Source organism: Apiospora kogelbergensis, assembly GCF_038363985.1.
Source record: "Apiospora kogelbergensis strain CBS 113332 chromosome Unknown utg000001l_segment0_segment0, whole genome shotgun sequence".
NCBI classification, from domain to species: domain Eukaryota; kingdom Fungi; phylum Ascomycota; class Sordariomycetes; order Amphisphaeriales; family Apiosporaceae; genus Apiospora; species Apiospora kogelbergensis.
The window spans coordinates 3,578,189-3,596,106 of record NW_027117418.1 but is presented as its reverse complement, the minus strand read 5'-3'; the positions used below and the strand labels follow the sequence as shown (position 1 = coordinate 3,596,106).

General features: G+C 54.0%; 7 protein-coding genes across 7 annotated transcripts; 4 read left to right on the top strand and 3 right to left on the bottom strand.

The window, feature by feature from the left end:
* Positions 1-318: 318 nt before the first annotated feature.
* Positions 319-2,667, top strand: PG998_001133 (uncharacterized protein; the record flags this gene model as incomplete). Its single annotated transcript, XM_066867951.1, is given in 3 exon segments — positions 319-358; positions 468-914; positions 926-2,667. 3 exon segments carry the CDS (start codon positions 319-321, stop codon positions 2,665-2,667), a joined length of 2,229 nt encoding a protein of 742 aa, XP_066736366.1.
* Positions 2,668-3,343: 676 nt separating this feature from the next.
* PG998_001132 (uncharacterized protein) lies at positions 3,344-3,967 on the top strand (the record flags this gene model as incomplete). Its single annotated transcript, XM_066867950.1, has 1 exon — positions 3,344-3,967. The coding sequence occupies one exon, from the start codon at positions 3,344-3,346 to the stop codon at positions 3,965-3,967; it is 624 nt and encodes a 207-aa protein (XP_066736365.1).
* Positions 3,968-4,972: 1,005 nt separating this feature from the next.
* PG998_001131 (uncharacterized protein) lies at positions 4,973-6,185 on the bottom strand (the record flags this gene model as incomplete). Its single annotated transcript, XM_066867949.1, has 3 exons — positions 4,973-5,624; positions 5,689-5,917; positions 5,981-6,185. 3 exons carry the CDS (start codon positions 6,183-6,185, stop codon positions 4,973-4,975), a joined length of 1,086 nt encoding a protein of 361 aa, XP_066736364.1.
* Positions 6,186-7,013: 828 nt separating this feature from the next.
* Positions 7,014-7,484, bottom strand: PG998_001130 (uncharacterized protein; the record flags this gene model as incomplete). Its single annotated transcript, XM_066867948.1, has 1 exon — positions 7,014-7,484. The coding sequence occupies one exon, from the start codon at positions 7,482-7,484 to the stop codon at positions 7,014-7,016; it is 471 nt and encodes a 156-aa protein (XP_066736363.1).
* A 705-nt stretch (positions 7,485-8,189) lies between these two features.
* PG998_001129 (40S ribosomal protein eS7) lies at positions 8,190-9,243 on the top strand (the record flags this gene model as incomplete). Its single annotated transcript, XM_066867947.1, has 3 exons — positions 8,190-8,348; positions 8,731-8,813; positions 8,877-9,243. The coding sequence occupies 3 exons, from the start codon at positions 8,190-8,192 to the stop codon at positions 9,241-9,243; spliced, it is 609 nt and encodes a 202-aa protein (XP_066736362.1).
* Positions 9,244-9,739: 496 nt separating this feature from the next.
* On the bottom strand, positions 9,740-11,446 carry PG998_001128 (uncharacterized protein; the record flags this gene model as incomplete). The annotated part of the gene is made up of 1 exon (XM_066867946.1): positions 9,740-11,446. The coding sequence occupies one exon, from the start codon at positions 11,444-11,446 to the stop codon at positions 9,740-9,742; it is 1,707 nt and encodes a 568-aa protein (XP_066736361.1).
* A 3,161-nt stretch (positions 11,447-14,607) lies between these two features.
* Positions 14,608-17,453, top strand: PG998_001127 (uncharacterized protein; the record flags this gene model as incomplete). Its single annotated transcript, XM_066867945.1, is given in 5 exon segments — positions 14,608-14,748; positions 14,843-14,976; positions 14,991-15,420; positions 15,479-15,636; positions 15,656-17,453. The coding sequence occupies 5 exon segments, from the start codon at positions 14,608-14,610 to the stop codon at positions 17,451-17,453; spliced, it is 2,661 nt and encodes an 886-aa protein (XP_066736360.1).
* Positions 17,454-17,918: the final 465 nt, after the last annotated feature.

Genomic DNA, 17,918 nt, shown 5'->3' with positions numbered 1-17,918 from the left:
AACCGCAATGTCGAAGTACGCGTATGTAAAGTCAAGAAGAGTGTCAGTTAGCAGTGTGAGTGTGAGTGAGGATGGGCTGGCAGCTGGGCTAGCGCAGCCCCCAACCTTGTCAGTTTAGTTACGCTTATCGATTGGATCGGTCTGGGGCAAGCAAGTGGATTGGCGTAGGCTGATGAAGCTCGAACAATTCAAGGCGCCGCGGAATGTTGGAGTGCCTCTCAACCTGGAATAAAACCTCAGGTCGCTCAAAACCTTGAGTGGTAATGCTGTAGCCGTTTTTCCTCCGTGGACGTCGCACAATCGATTTCTTCTGCAACCATGGTCGGCAAAGTTAGTGAGCGCGTCCTCCTTCGGGAAGGTAAGTCCCAATCGTCCAATCCCATCATCGCCATATCCACTGTCGCTACGTGGCGGCGGTCGCGTTCTCTCCTGCGCAATGGCTGCTTACGCGTACTGCTGCTATCCAGGGCTGGAAAGAACCGACAATGGCATGAAACAAACCAGCTGGCCTGATGTGCCCGCTATCAACCAGAAGAACTACTACACGGATTACATGAAGCGGGATGACCAGGTCCTGGCTCTCCGTCCTCAGGCAGAAGCAACTCGAGACCGTCTGGTCCAGACCGCCAAAGACCGCGATCGAGCCCTCGCCCGAAATGGCCACGCCGAAGTGCCCTTGCCTATACCTGACCTCCAAGGGGCCGAGGATGCCACCGCGACCGCTGATGGGCAGCTGGACCCGTCCAAGATCATCGTCATACACCCAGGCAGCCAGAACTTACGTATAGGCTTTGCCAGCGATGCGCTTCCCAAGACGATACCGACAGCCCTTGCGACCAAGTTTCCGCAAACGGAATCCGAGATGTACGAGGCTCTGCCGCGCCGCAAGTTCGAGGGGAAGACCCCGACGAACAGTACGGGGAAGAGTGGTCCAAGAAATACCAGAAGATGTGCAGCGAACTCAAAGTCGAGATGCGTGCCAACAAGCGCAAAGTCCTGCCCAACTCCAAGGAGTTGGTGGTGAACTACAACCGTAGGACCGAGGCTGAGAAGATCCCGACACACAACGATCCTCTCCAGGTCGAATGGACCGATCTCGAGAACCTCGAAGACCCTAACTCAGCCGCCTCCTGCTTCATTGGCCAAGCTGCATTACGCGTGCCCGACGACTCGAACCCCAAGTTCAAGGTTTGGTGGCCCATGCACTACGGGTGGCTCAATGAGGATGAGTACACGACGGCAGAGCATCTCTGCGATGACTTCGAGACCTTGTTGGATCGGGCAATCCGACAGGAACTTGGGCTGACCAAGAGCAGTTCCTGGAGGAACTACAGCTGCGTCTTCGTCATCCCCGACTTGTACGATAAGCGTTATGTGGAGCAAGTGCTGAAGTCTTGTATGTCCTGGTTTGAGTTTAACAGGGTCTGCTTCATCCAGGAGAGCATGGCTGCCGCGTTTGGTGCAGGATACACGCAAGCTTGTGTGGTGGATGTGGGTGCGCAGAAGACCTCGATTGCCTGCGTTGAGGACGGCCTCATGGTCGAAGACTCGAGGATCAATATGAAGTACGGCGGTTTTGATGTCACCGACACCTTCATCAGGATGATGCTCTACGACAACTTTCCCTACCAGGACATCAACCTGCGCCGGCGGTATGACTTCCTGCTGGCCGAGGAGCTCAAGATGAAGCACTGCACTATGCAACAAGCAGACATATCCGTTCAGCTGTACCAATTCCACTTGCGGGCACCCAACCAACCGACCCATAAATACCAGTTCAAGACTTACGACGAGGTGATCCTTGCCCCTATGGGTTTCTATGAGCCTAACATCTTCGACAACAGCACGAAACTGCGCGGCCGCCGGAAGCTGATGGACCGATCATACAACTCATATGATGTTGATGTGCCTGACGACCCGCAATCAGCAGCTCAGCTTGCCATCCTGGCCTTGGTTCAGCCCTCGGTTGCTTCTGGTGCTAATGGGTTCCAACCATCTGCCTCGGACCCGAACCTGGCTACCCCCATGAAGGAGAAGTCTCAGCCCTTTAACTTCTTATCTCGTGAGAACGGCACCCCCATGGGCTCCAACGCTCCCTCGCCCGGACCGGAAGGCACCTCGACCCCTGTGCCCGCCCCCTTCCTCTTCTCCGCCAACGGCAACGGGACAGCGTCACCGGCACCCAATGGCACAGCCGGCGCCAGCGGTACCAACGGCGCACGTAATGGCCTGTCACCCGCCCCGCCGCCCCCGGGCATGTTTGTCGACTCGACAGCCCGCAGTGCCAAGACGTTGGCTATTGAACGCGACGCTGTGCTCCCTGTTGCACCTCTTGACATTGCCATCCTTACATCGATCCAGAACGCGGCCAAGGGCGACGACAAGAAACTTCGTGACTACCTTGGCTCCATCATGGTAATCGGTGGCGGCTCCAAGACCCCCGCCTTCACGCAAACGCTTGAGGATAAGCTGAAGGCCCGCCGTCCAGACCTATTTGACCGGATCCTGGTCTCCCGCAGTGCCCGCGATATGGATGAGCAAGTCGTTACCTGGAAAGGCGCCAGTGTCTTTGCTAAACTGCCGGCTAACGATAGCTGGATCACGCCGTTTGAGTTTGAGAGGTTGGGCGCAAGGGTACTGCATCACAAGGTCTTATGGGCCTGGTGATGAACCAGTCCAAGCCTGAGACTGGATGGTAGACTGGCAGTTTCAGTGAGTAGGCTTTCTGCCCCGTTCAATGCGGTACAGCATGCGGGAGCTCTCATGGGTAATACGACTGGAGTTTGGCGTTTAGAGAATGCGGCCACTGGCTATTTCAATCGGGCCGGATATTGGGTGAAGCAGCCGCTCATTTTCACATCCATGTAGATTTTCATCCTCTGCAAGACTAAAGGTGCAACTGAAAACAGTGCTGCGTTCCCTAGGTACAGCGTGCAATTTGAGCTTTTCTTTCTAGACTATGCCCAGTAGAATAGGGGAACCCGAGACTGTGCTAGTTTTCCAGTATTGTGTTCAAGGCCTTGGCCGGCTTCGCCATGATGCGGCTCGTGGGGATTTCTTTCATAATCCGTTCGACACAGTCGGATCATATCTGCTGGGCTGGGCAAGATGATGCCATTTATGCTGGTGGTGTTACTTAATGCCTCAAGACGCTACAGTCATAGGCAGTTGTTCCGCTGGAGATGACTCTATGTGACGCAGCCGTGCGATACGCCTCCTGTTCATCTTTGTAAAGGGGTATAAAGCTCTCGTCCGGTCATCTCCTCTAGGGGCTATCCGACACCATACAGATGAGACAATCCAGTTCCCAAACACTGAGTATTCGCAACCAAAACGCCCGAAAATGTCACTGAGCAAGATAAGCCCCGGCGTGTACATTGCCGTCATTCCTCAAGATTTGGAGCAGTGTTTCGCACACATGAGCGAGGAGTGCATCAAGTTTTGGAAACACTTTCCGGCTGAGCAGATCACCAGTCCGCCAGCCCAGGAATCGTCTACTGATTCCGATGCTCGCCAACCCGGGTCAAGTGCAGGCCCCTTCCGCTCGCCTACCCATCCTCCCATACCAACCCAATCTGACGAGCTCTGCGGTTGCTATGCCGGCAATACCTTGCCGCGGCGGCCTCCTCCCACGACTGGACCTCCGCCGCCGAGGCCCGACCCTTGCATCCCCAAGGGCCATGTTGTTGTCATGCTGCCCGAGGTGCCGCCACCTGGCCCTGAAACCATTTGTTCCCAGGGCCACGTTATCATCGTGATTCCCAGGGAGTATGTGCGTGCTGGCAGGCACCGACACAGGCCGCCGCCCGGTCCCGAGGCCGGGTCGGCGTCAACAGCTGACTCGGAGGCTACAGCGTCGGTGCTGGATGCGGGCCCAACTAGTGAGAAGGATGAGAAGCAGTCTTCTACGGCTGAGTGTGTGCCTCGTAGTGATTCGCCTCAGCTGCCTGGTTGGTATGAGCAGTAAATTGGAAGTGTGATTTCGGGTTGCAGTTTGTAGAAACCCAATTGAAATTGTTTACTTGGCTTGCCGAATGGTGATAACTGGAAACGCACTATGAAGAGAGCCATGCCCCTATTCCGTATCATCAATGTTTTGCAAGGTGCAAAGAGTCCAGTCCCTAGCACGTAACAACCTACGAGAGACGAAAAGTCTCCCTCTGCAGTGAAGTGGGTGGAGGCGCGTTCACGATCACGATCACGATACCAGCTGAGCTGACGCTATAGGAAGATGTGGCAGGGCAGCGGCGGCATGATCTCTAGTAGTATCAGTCGGCTATTAATGGCACGGATTGCTTGAATGCCCATGGCTGTTATTTCTTCCTTTTAATTCTTGACGATCATTACAGTGGGACATTACGATGAAAATTTGAGGTCATTCGAGAGGCTACTTATTTGAGGTCTTGTTTGACAGCACCCAGCACACTCCTTTTCGGGTTGCATTTTCATTCATTATACCTAGGCTGAAATTGTCACAGCTACAGTTAATTGTCATGACATTCGTTTCTATTGGTTTCACGGTATACGGATGCCATTTCGACTGGTTTAAGAAACCCCGTCACTTGTCATATCATTTCGGACAGGAGAGGGTTTCAAGTATGCTTACCTATAGATATCCTTATGCAAACTTCATAATGACACAGATTTAAAACGCCTGTCAAACTGTATCCTGGTGTAAGGCAGACAGCTCAGCCATGTGTCGAATTGCTGAAAGCTACAGAATATGATGTAGTGACAGCACACGAGGAATATCTCAACAACGAGCTCACGATTTGCAATGATGACTTGCTACTTTTGTCTTACATTCATCAAATCCTAGCTAGTTTCATCATAGTCATTCAACTATATTCTCTCTCACGCAGCTCCACATGTGTGAACAATGGGCACAAGTACGAGTTTGAAGCTGCAATGCCATTTGGAATTAGACGTTAGAAACCATTTCCGAACCTGGTCTTTATATACATAAACAACCCTAGGCTCCGAATTCCTTGTCGTAGTCGACCATGGTAAACCGGTATCGAACGTCGTTCTTTTCGAGCCTCTCGATAGTCTTGGCTAGGTTCTCGGCGCTGATGGGGACAGACTCGACCCATGAGTCGATCTTCTTGTCAGCGGCCAGCTTGAGCATGTTGAGCATCTCGCGGCGGCTTCCGAGGTGCGAGGCGCCGATGAGGCAGCCGTTGGCCATGAAGTCCTGGGGCTTGATTTGCAGCGTGGCCTCCTCGGGCAAGCCGACCGAGATCCACTTGCCGTGGACGTCGAGTAGGGCTAGGTAGGCCGCCATATCAAATCCTTCGCCGAAGCTGTTAGCAGTGCTGACGATGAGGTCGAATGTCATCTTGTGCGCCTCGTTCCAGCCCTTATCCTGCGTTGCGAGGAACCCGTCGGCCCCCATCTTCTTCGCGTCGGCTTCCTTGCTGTGCGATCGCGAAATCGCCCACGTCTCGGCTCCGAGCGCCTTGGCCCAGAGCACGCCGAAATGGCCCAGCCCGCCGAGGCCCACGATGGCCACCTTCTTGCCCGGGCCGCAGCCGTTGCGCACGAGTGGGGAGTAGGTCGTGATGCCGGCGCAGAGCATGGGCGCGGCGCTTGCACTCGGAATCGCATCAGGGATGGGGTAGGTCCTATTGCCAACTTCTTGTAAGCATCGCATCCCATGTCGACCCAGATTGGTCTCCAGTTGCTTACCAGTATTCATGCGTGCGGACATGAGATGAGTAGCCACCCTGGGTCACGATGCCGGTGTCGGGCCAGACGGCACCATATGTATCCATCTGCCTGGGGCAATAGGTCTCGTTGTCGTTCTTGCACTGCCTGCATTCTAAGCAGGACCAAGACTGAGCGCCAACGCCGACTCTCATGCCCTCTTTTGCGAGCGTCACCTTGGGGCCAACGCGAATAACCCGGCCAACGATTTCTATGCCACGGGATCGGGATGTTAGCGACTTACAAGGCAGTGGGGGGTCGATAAATTACTTACCGTGGCCGACAGCTAGGGGGAACTTCTGGTCTCCCCAGCCTCCGGAGATGGTGTGTACATCAGAGCTGCATACGCCACATGCCTCGATCTTGACTTCAACGTCATTGTCCCCAAATGGCTTTACGTCGAACTCCTGCTTGTGGAATGATTTGTAGGTATCAGGCGAGTTGACCTGGAAGCCAACATATTTGTCGTATTTGGGCATTTTTACAGGGGGGACGATGTATGAATCTGCTCAATCTTGTGTCTTTGTTTGCGATGGAAGAAGTAGCAGAGAACAAATCACGCAGAAAAGGGATATGCCATCATTTGGAAGTCTGGTTAGATATGAGTTATGTGATCCCGAAGTGACCCCACATCATGTGTTTTGTCTCCCAACGACGGCTCAAAATAAACGAGGGGTTTCTCCAACTCCCCCATCGTGATATCAGCCGGCAGGGCCAATGAGCATTGCCAATGGCCTTGGATGAACTCACAGATCCCAGCAAATGCGGGATGACTCCATACTCCTCCCCCAGTCTCCATGCATATAAGATGAGCTAGCTGTTGGTTGCGGCGCGGGGGGGAATGAGTCGGATTAATGCTGCCGATAATTCCACCACTCAAGTGCTTCCATTTCTACTGCCTGTACAGAATCTTGGCGTATGTTGGATCGTTTGTACAGCTGGGAGAAAAGTAGAGCCATATGTACTGCATGAGGTTGTTATTCTTGTAAGTGGGATGGCGCGAGATATCATTTTTTTCTAGACTCATCCAAGGCTCTGGCCTAGTTTGTAAGCGCCACCCGATAATGGGGATCGAAGGCATGGTGGCTATTCCGAAATAGGTTATGTGAAGTGGCTTCCACTATCTGACAAACACACTTAAATAGTTCATGGGTTCTAAGGGGGCGTCTTCCACGAAACACAGCCTCGTGAATCCCAAATTCTGACGATTGACCCTTCTCTGAATATAGCCTCACCGTTTTGGGTGACGCACAAAGCCGGACTCTGGCACAAGCTCAAGCACTCTTCCTTGCAGCCGTGGCGTTTTTTCACCGGGCGCGGTCCTCCAAGGCCCACGCCAAGCAGGAAGGCGAGGCGCATCGAGGCTCCCAGGTAAACAAAGGGGACATTTCCCCAGTCGATGGCGTTCCAGGACGCCACGTCCCAGTAGACCCTGCCCCCAGCGCGGCGACTGAGTACAGATGACCCAGGTCAGCCAGCAGCAGGACGAAGAGGACCGTCTTCCAGACGAACAAGTCCGAGGTAGAGCGCAGGACCAGGGCCTCGTTCAGGGCGAACAGCAGGTAGAGGTTGGCGAGCTGGGACAGCACGATCGAGGTACCCGCGGGGATGGCGTTGCTCGGCGGCGCGGTGGGTGGGTGCGTGAGCGCCAGGTAGTCGGCCTTGCGGAAGTGTGCGTAGTAGGCGCCCACGAGCGCTGAGATGGGCTCAATTACCAAGAAGAAGAGCCGGTATGGTAAGGGTAGCGTGTGAGCTGCGGTGGACTTGGTTCTCGCCATGGCGTAGAGCTTGTGGTGTAAGGGAGACTTGGGGGCGTCTGGTAATTCAAAATGGTATTTGGCTTCACCGGAATGGCTTGTGCTATGTCGCTGCGCTTACAAGGACGTCTGATGTTTGCTGGATAGAACCAACTGTGATACTTTTGATGCCAGGCAGCCAGGGGCAAGGGGGTTCTCAAGTTGCCGGTGGGGTTTTATCTTGTTGAAAGACGCAAACCGACCAACCAAGAGGTGGGAATGCTTCGATGTCTGTATGCTCATAGGCCAAGCATCACTTAGTATTCCCAAGTACTATAGGTCGACTGTCAAATCAATGGAGCGTACTCGAACATCATCGAGCATATCTCACGTGAAGAAGAAGATAGAGCAGGCCAGCCTGTTGGGTGTAAAGATGATAGCCAATGAGATGCACCAGCGATTGAGTGTTCGATTACATAAGTGCAAGCTCACACGACCGAATCAGGAAGGCGGACAGAATGTGGGTCATCAAGGCTCAACCCCGGCGAAACCCTGCCGCGAAAACGGTCTCTCCCACACTTTGGTTTTGGGAATTTTGGCTTGCCCTGCCAGAATTTGTGGAATCGCAGTTGCAGGTTTGTACGCCAAATATTCACGGCCCAGTCCAGGAACTTTCCTCTATTTCGTGCCGCCCATCGAGAAACAGTCCGATTTCCTGTCGACAATCCCTTCACCACGTCGCCTAGCATGTCTGCCTCTCTGAACAAGATCGCCCCCAACAGCCCTTCGCGGCAAAACCCCTCCGAGCTGGAGACCAGCATTGCTGGTGCTCTGTACGATCTCGAGACAAACACTGCCGACCTCAAGGTCGCTCTCCGACCTCTGCAGTTCGTCTCTGCCCGTGAGGTGAGAATTGCCATTGACCTGCGATGAACTTTCTACCAGACCGCCATCTGTGCCTATTCCTTCTCTCGACACACTGCCTGCTACATATGTGCGACGATGCCTGTGGAAGATCTGTTGCCGGCCTTTGTGCGCACATTTCACATCCCCTGCTCTTGCCGACTCTGTTCGATCTCGGCTCGCTTGGACATCGCTCGATCATGGACGGATTGATTGAAGGAAAAGTCGAGCCGAACGGTACGAGGACGCAATCTTCGTAGACAAGACGTACAATACATGCAGCAGCTGTTTTGCAACATAGTGGGAATAGGACGGGAAGCGGTCCAAGGAAGCACATCATGTGTATATCCTGGAGCTCGCCTGCTGACTTTGGGTCTCAAATTAGATCGAAGTCGGCCACGGCAAGAAGGCTATTGCCATCTTTGTCCCCGTTCCTCTTCTGCAGGGCTTCCACCGCGTCCAGCAGCGGTAAGTCAGCCCATTTCTGCCATTGGCTCCACGGTCTGCGGGTGTACTAATTCATTTTACCAGTCTTACCCGTGAGCTCGAGAAGAAGTTCTCTGACCGCCACGTCCTGATCCTCGCCTCGCGCCGCATCTTGCCCCGCCCCAAGCGCTCTGCCCGCTCTCGCAACACCCAGACCCAGAAGCGCCCCCGTTCGCGAACTCTGACTGCTGTCCACGACGCCATCCTTACCGATCTCGTCTACCCCGTCGAGATTGTTGGCAAGCGTCTCCGCACCAAGGAGGACGGCAGCAAGACCCTCAAGGTTGTCCTCGACGAGAAGGAGCGTGGTGGTGTTGACTACCGCCTCGACACCTACTCCGAGGTCTACCGTCGCCTTACGGGCCGTGGTGTTACCTTCGAGTTCCCCCAGTCTGGTGCCGCCGAGTACTAGGGCTAAGCGGAGGACCGGAGATGGGTTTGAACGACGAAGGGATGCAATGATTACGATAATGTGGTCGTTCTGAAATTTCCTGCATTTGCTTTCTAGGTAGAAGCACGGACGGAAAGGTTTGGGATTCCCTCCTGGCAGGCCACATTCGGATCACACAAAAAGGGTATGGCGTCTAGATAGCTTGCAGCATCCCACATGAGGTTAATGACAAGCTCGGTTCTTTGATGACATACCAATTACTTGACTCTCTTGCCTACACAATGTGACATGCATACAAATTATGACATAATATGGGCTTGAGCCGAAAAGGACGAACATTGCGCTCCTGAAGAAAGCATAATCTTTAGTCTTTTCGGTTTACACCCCTAATTATACGGGTCTGCTCAAGCCTTTGGAGAATCAGCATCCAGATTACATTGCTATTGCCAAGTTTGTGTCTTTCTTATATGGGGTATCTCGTAGAGTGGCTTTGTAACATTGCTTTCCTTTCCGTTTCCTAGTCCTGGCTAATCCGCCCAATGCCCAGGACACTCCAATAAGCCAGCTCCCTCTTCTCCTTGGCATCTTTCTCCCTACCGCTGGGCGCAACGCCGACCTGGTCCTGCGAAGGCTCACTTTCCCACTCAAGCCGCACAAACATGGGGATCTCCAGAATGTCCTCATCCTCTCTCAGCGGGGCCGGATCTGCATCAGGCTCGTCTGCTTTCTGCAGCAACGACGGTGTGGGTTGGATCTGGAGAGTGGCGGGGATCACCTCGACCACGATACTGACCCAGTTCCGGCCGCGCTCGAACACCTTGCCCGCCTCGACTTGATGTGATCCGTCGTCGTCGCGCCGGCGATCGCGCTGGTCCCGGTCTTCAGCCTTGAGCACTTCGTTCAAGTCGTAGTCGTCCGAGTTGGCCCCCACGGTGAATTGGGGACACAGCACCGTCACTTTGGATGCAAACCTTCCCGGGGTCTTGGCCGGCGTGGCGAGCGTGACTTTGATGCTGTCGAACATGGGATTCTTGAACGTCAAGAGGTATTGTATGGGCTTGAGCGGCGCAAGCACATTCGGAGGTGGTACGCCGGGAGTAGGAAGAGGTTTGATGGTGACAGAAGGGATGTGATTGCCTGCTACAAGCCGGATTCGCCATCTCGTGTTGCTCACTTTGGCCTCGGGCTTACTGAGAATATGGCGGCAGGCGGGACACCGCTTGGCTCGCTTCGTGCGGAGCAGGGACGCAACCGGCCACAGGTCGTCTGCAAAATGGGCGCCTTCTTCTGTTTGAGAAGCAGCCTGCGCCATCGTCACCGTTTCATCATATCCGCCAGCTCGGAGTTTCAATATAGCCTGTGACTCGTCGAGGTTGATTGGACGAAACCCCTCGTTGGGGATGTCGGCCTCCCGCATCACGGTGGCCTTGTTCTTGGGCTTTGACGAGCTGCCGGAATAAATGCTCATTATACGGGTCAGGGCGGCTGGCGAACTGAATCCGTAGTCTCCCATGCCGCCCGCCATGGAAGATCCCGTGCTCGAGCTAGCGAGCTGAGACTGATAGAAGGCCCGCAGGGCGGAAAAGCGCGCCCTTGTAGACTCTGGTTCGGCGAGATTGGCTTCCCTCTTGGTGGGCGAGGTGTCGCCGGCTGTCAGAGAGACATCTGGGCCGGTATTGCTGCCATTGCGAATCTTTGACAGTTGGGCAAAAATGCCCTGCGGTTTGTCGAATTTGACGCCAACTTCCGAGGAACTCCAGGTGCAGTAGGAGCAAGTCAGCGCCCAGGGACCCGTGGGGCCGGATGAGGCTGCATTATCGGCCGAGAGTAGTGAGGCTTCGGGGGCGGACTCGAGAGACTGGACAGCAAGAGGGCCGACGCAGACGGGGCATTGGAAACAACTGCGCGTACACCTGTTGCCCTCTGTTTTGACGCTGCTGCTGCCGACCTCGAACAGGCAGCTCGGGCAGTAGATGGTGACTAGCTCCTCCGAGACGCAGCGGGGGCAGCGTATCTGGTGGCAGTCGACACAGTAGAGCAGGTATTCGAGAGGGTACAGGCTATAGTTGGAGCGTGGGGAGCGAGGATCGAAGGCGTGGTCTTCGTCATCCTCGGGTAGGCCCTGAGAGGTGGGGGAGGGCGAGCCGTCAGATTGGCGCGTTTGGCTGGACAGGTCGTCGGAGCAGGGACACTGTATGTACGTGTAGGGTGTGAAAGACGCCATTGGACCTGATGTCACTTCTTTTCATGAAGTGGCGATTGACTCGGGAGCTTGGATCGGCGAACTAATGCTACATGGCAGCGAGGGCGGGAACGGCGTAAGGTTGTAGATTGGATTCAGGGTATGCAGACCGAAGGTTGATGGCCGTGTACGCACGCTACGGGCAGAGAACTGGAATTGGAAGCTTAGGTACGCACATGCACGCACGCGGCTCCCGCCCGCTGTGTAAAGATATCTATCGACCTCTACGTATGTGCATTCATTCGTACATATACATGCATAGCCTTGCCATTGGTGATGGGGGCCAATTACGAATGGATACGACTTACTCACTCTCGTATTCCGGAAAGGCCAAATTGTTTCTGTTGGGCATTCGTCCAATTGTATATTGCTTTGCCCAGCTATGAACATCACGTGCGGCTGGAGGGGTACACATCTAGAAATCTGCTCCACCTGGCTACCAAAGGCAGCGCACCAGCGAAATGAGTTGGAAATGCTGTAATGAGGAGGCCGATCCACCCTGACTACATACATACATACATATGTGTACTACTGAGAAGGCGGCTCGCCCTAGAAGAAATCTCTGACAACTTCATGTGCCATCAGACAGATGTAATCTACTTCGGCCCAACCCAAAGAATGCAGATCCCCGACAACGCCAGCCAAGGAGAGACGCCTCACGCCTTCTTCCAGTGCCTACATACATACATACATACTGGTTACCTGTATCGGCAGCGACGAACTTCCACACATCCATCGGCATGTCCCACCCTATGCGGGACTAACAACAACCAGCCAGATCCGACTTGCCGGTACGCTAATCGAATCAGTCTAAGGCTGGTTCGGGTGGTTTCTCCTTCTTCTCCAAGGGGTCTTGCAGAAAGAGAGGCAACGTCGGATGAACAAATGGGCATGGTAGGCTGCTTTCGGGCTCTCACCTTGCTGCCTTTATTGTGTATGTGTGTGTGTGTCTCGCTCTACTCGGATGAAACACGGTTGATATTCTAAGCAAAGATCCTACGGCCTTTTCAGATGTGTTGATTACAATATTCCATTCCATACAATATTCCATTCCATACAATATTCCATTCCATACAATATTCCATTCCATACAATATTCCATTCCATACAATATTCCATTCCATACAATATTCCATTCCATACAATATTCCATTCCATACAATATTCCATTCCATACAATATTCCATTCCATACAATATTCCATTCCATTTCTCAGCCGTGAGCCCTGGTTTCTTCCCAGCTAGTTCGTATATCCGGGCATCCGTCAGTCGGAAACCGGCAGATGACATTACACCCGTCGGTCTCACCACGAGACGTGCAAGGCATTGCTCACAACGCCCGTAGCTCGGTGGTGAGGTGGTACTGAATCAATAACACATACCCGTGCGAGAACGTGTCGACCCAACGGAATCCGGGGCAACTCGATCCACCAACACAGTTCTAGTCATCCACGCAATTCTTCATGCTGCACCAAGATCCTCACAGGTGAAACTTGCACTTTCCTTCTGACGACTGCACGTAGCACGGGATCGATGGCTGGGTCGTCATTGCGTGTCACAAGCGCTTTGTCCTCATATCGCACCTGTTACGTGGTATAGCTCCAGCATGTATCGAAAAGCCCGAGCCACATCCCATTCCTATGGCGCAGACTAAAGACGCAGTCGCCGACTTGGCCGTCTGCAGAAAGGCATCTTCTGGTCATGACGTGACGAGAAGACCGAGGAGACAGGAATCCACTACTAACCGAGTGCCAAGCCATTTCCTGCGACATTCTCGATTCGAGCCTCACCCGGCAATCTGATTGGGCCAGCATACTTCCAATCCGCCGAGAGTTGCATACAAAACGGCCATGTACTTTGCCGTGATGCAGAGTTGATCACTCCGGGAACCGAAGAGTGGGTTGGCGCCAGTACTGCCCGATCATTCAAAGTGGATGTGCAGGAAATATGCTTGCTTCCCACCTCATCACTTACTACTTGTAACACCTACATGCCTATACGCTTTTCTCTTTTCCCCACCACACCACGGCTCGCTACACCGCGGAATATGCCATCGGAAAAAGAAAAGGAATAACAGACGTGCCAGAGCATCCTCCGGCCAGCCCTTCAGGTCCCAGGGGTCCTGGGGGTCCTGGGGTCCCTTTTTGCGGCCTTCAGTCCATCCGCATCTGAAGATTTGAACAACAATGCATAGAGTTTCCTGGCCTGGAACACACGTCTTAGTTACCGCACGATGGCTCAGGGCTTTCAGCTGCGATTCCAGCGCAGGCCCGGACTATCGACCACGCTAAAGGCTAATGCGTCCGATTCTTGGTGTAGCTTGGACAGCCCATGGACCTTTAGAGCTCCAGGGAAACTATCTCGGAAGACTCGAACAGGGCCTAACAGGGATCGCCGCCTGCAGCTAGACTCCGTGGCGTGGGAGGCGCCTTACCAGCAAACCGCGCCTAGCCCAGCCCAGTCCAATCCACCACAGCCCAGGTCATATCGGTGATACCGTCGACTTTTTCCGCCCTCTCATTGGCAGTAGCGTCTGCCCGGCGCCATGGTCCTCCGTCGTAGTCGTAGAGTCGAGACAGCCCAGCCCGCGCTTTGCTAATTCATAGCGAGCTGATGGGGATCAGTGTCCCCTGTGTTGTTATTATTGTGATTGTTGTTAGCCTTGCTGACGTCTGTCTTGTTATATTTTAGGAAGGCTCTCACTACCTACGTGTACCAGTTCGACCAGAGTTCGGGGGTGAAGTTGTGGTAATAATACCTGACGTCTAACTGATTATTTTTGACTCACCCTTTCACTCCTGGAGAACTCAAATCCGATGAGGCTCACAACTCCTTAACTTGTTCTAGCCAGTCGGTGGCCGGCAGATGCAGTGAACCTCGCCGCGGAAAAGAAAGGACCCTGGCCGAGTTGTGTTGGACAAGCCCATTGGATGATTGTCGACATACGTTCCTTGGGAGTTAACCTTCGATCAACTGCTTTCGGACTGAACCTTGGGGGTGCTGAGATCGACCCTGTCAGGTCAGATAAACAGTCAAGTACAGCCAACCGCGCGCTCTCGGCCGCCTGCTTCACCTCTGCTGTGGCATCTTTGGTATCACAACAATTTAATGCCATGTCGTTGCACCGAGATTCAGCACTATACAATGGAGTCTCACAACGTCTACGGGGGGTGGAAGTCGAAGAAGACGGAGAAGAATGTCGGGACTCACATACCAACCAATCCATCAGTCATGAGGTGGGACGGTGCGGCGCGATCAAGCTCATCCTGGGACAGCCTTAGAAGGGTAAGTAATTACTCGCTTGGCCTTTTACTTGCCTCTCTGCCCCTTTCCTCGCCTCGTCGCATGTTCATAGCATGCATGCTTACAAACGAGTCAGGATCCAGAGTTGTGGTACCGCGAGGGAGACTGCTATGTGCATCTCTACGGCCGAGGCCAGTCGCAGAGAGGACCGGCCTTCAGAATCCCATTTCCCACCTTGCTTAAGGCAGACTGCTACCCGCTTGTTGAAAAGTACATCTGCCAAGATGTGACCTCGTCATCAACGTCTATCCCGGATCATGGCACACGGCATTCGCGGCACAGGCAGTATCGGACGGAGCTTTATATCCCGGCCCCCCTGGATTGGACAAGAGACAGGCATATCGATTCCATCTTGCTACGAGGAACTTCTTTGCTTTCCTCTGCAGGCGCTCACTGGTGGGGGAACATTTGGGCAGCGCACTTATCACCCTCGCTGAGACGATGCACCTATTTCGCACCCCTGATGTGGACAATCTCGCGGACCTGATGAGCTACATGGACGAGGAAGGCTACCTGTATCTCAAGAGCCAGCCCTCGCATGCGCTGGCCATTTTGCACCTCGCCGAGGTCCTTCAGATCCGGGATCTGTACATTAATGCTTTTGCCCACTGCTGTGGCATGAGCGACCAGTTGTTCCTTGGGCCGGAGTATCAGGTAAGTCTCGGTTTCTGCTTCGGGGCCTGATGGCAACTCAAACTAATACATACCGTAGCTTGTGTCGTCCGTCACACGACGTTTGATTCGCCGCGCTAAAGTGGAAATGGAGCTGAGGCTTGGGCAAATGGGAAGCATGCTGAAGACATTCCTCCAGGATGAGCTCTCTGAAGCCCACCTCGGGCTGAACCCCGGCGCAAGAGCACATCTCGAACGGTTTCGAACACTCCTCCAGGGGGGTTTATGCCGCAAAGTTTGGGTACTACCCACCGCCATCGATTGATCCTCGGACCACCGTCTTTGAGTTGGATGTGTTCCGCGTTATGAGTCGCGACTTCGAAGCGCTTTACAGCTACCTCGTCAATGAGGATCTAGATTCCACCCAGGGCGTCCCTATCGTGTCCCAGGGGGGAATATGCACCCTTCAAAGCGTGCAGGCGTTCGATGCGCGCTACAAGTTCACAACGCTGCCCAAGCCGTCCCCCTTGTTGCCCCGACTGCAGCCAACTACCTTATCAAAAAGGACGTCGTGGTTCGGCATATATGCTAAGCCTGGAGCCACACAAAAAGCAAACACCCACGTGGCTTTGCTCAAGGCCACCAACCAGGGGAAGGCGCAACTGCTTGAGAATGACTTGGTGAGAGCATATCGAAAATTCGAAGAAGACTCGATATACAACCCCTTAAAGGCCGACAGACTGGAGAATCTGAGTCCAGTAGACGCGCGAAAAGTACGATGGATATTAGTATATGCTGTCCACCAATGCCTCAGGCAGGTGATGCAACCGCCGCCTGAAATCAAGGACCCAGCGAATACCCCATATCATCTGTGCATCTCGACTACCAACATCCCGCCTTGGAAGGATGAGCTGCCAGTGCACCCCAACTTTCAAACACAGCTGACAGAAATTACACGCAACCCGTCTATTTCGACTTTACGATGGAGTGCCTTCTCTGGGTATCAGACGCCTCCTCTAACCCCTCAGACCCCAGATTACAAGGCGGAGATCAAGCCAGACATCGACTACTTCGCACTGAGTCGGCAAAGGAATGCATCAGACACGAAGCTTGCGTCCACCAACCCGAGGACGCCAACGAAGAGGTCATCGATCACGAAGAGCCTGAGAGAGACGCGTCGCTCAATGGGTCTTTTTATGGCATCTCCGACCGAGGCAGCATCAGCGCAGGCCAGCCGCAAGTCGGCCCAGTACCACGAAATCGTCGTTCACGGCTATGGGAACGGTACAAATGACGTCGAGTTCGCATCACAGCGATCGGCTGCGGCCGAGACCGGGTCAGACACTTACACCACGCGGACACCATCAACTGCATCCGAGACTGGCGGTTCTTTGGATGGGACCAACTCGGAGCACGGCACAATCTCAACGAAAGGCACCTCCATCGCCGACTCCTCGTGTGTTGAGAGCCCGACGCCCATGACTCCTACTTTGCCGGCGGCGAGCAACAATCACTTCTCATGGGCCAGTCGACGAAGCAGCATCTGCGTCCCAGCTCGATCGCGGGTTAGCATAGACAACTTCGACGCCGTCAGCCCGCCGCCGCGGTCTTTGACCATCTGCGCCAAGTCACCGCCCCGCCTGCGCCGCCACCTGCAGATGCCTGCGAGGCCGTCGGGGCTGCCGAAGCAACGCTCGCACAGCGTCAACCATCACGATTACCGCAAGTCCATGGAGCCGCTGCCCCTCCAGATCCGAAAGACGTCAAGGGAGGAAGCGGATGCGATCCTCCGGGCGGGGCGCCCGCGACCCCTGCCTTTGCTAGAAACCAAGGGAGAATCAGATACTACCATTACCACTGTTGCCTCTGCAGTGGCTTCCTCTACTGCTACTCCCGGCGATGACGGCGATGCGTTGCAGATACCTGTGCCCTCCAGCCCCACGGTGTGGGATGACATCAAGGCACTCATGGAAGTACGCGCCTCGAGGCTTGGGTTCCCGAGCGGCACTGGGGACGACATCCTCCCGGAATGGGACATGTACGGTCTCGGCGGGTTGACTGAGCCAAAGCCTTGATGGCTATGCGCACCGTCCATTTCCTGGGTTTTCTCCCTCTTGAAACCACAGCGCTCGATATTGGTGATAGTGGCAAAGATGCCAAACCAGAAGACAATTCCCTGTCACCCACCAGTTCAACGAAGCAAACAGGCAGGTCCGTTGGAAGAGAGTATGCTGGACCATATAACACACTTTGCACACTTACACAACCGGATTTATAATTCACATGACACATCTCTTATTTTGATACCCATCTTTCACTCACTAAGTAATCAATCTAAATCCCGAGTTCTTATCTCTTATTAACCTTCTTTCCCATCACTCGTTATGGCAGGGCGTTCTAGGAAAGCGAAACCATGGATAGGATAGATACGACGCTGACGGGAGCTGGGGTATACCATCTAGTATTGATGGCCCATGATTTCGCGTCCGGTGGGCGTTCTTACTGAATATCTGTCGCGATGTTTATTCTGAGACTTGTTT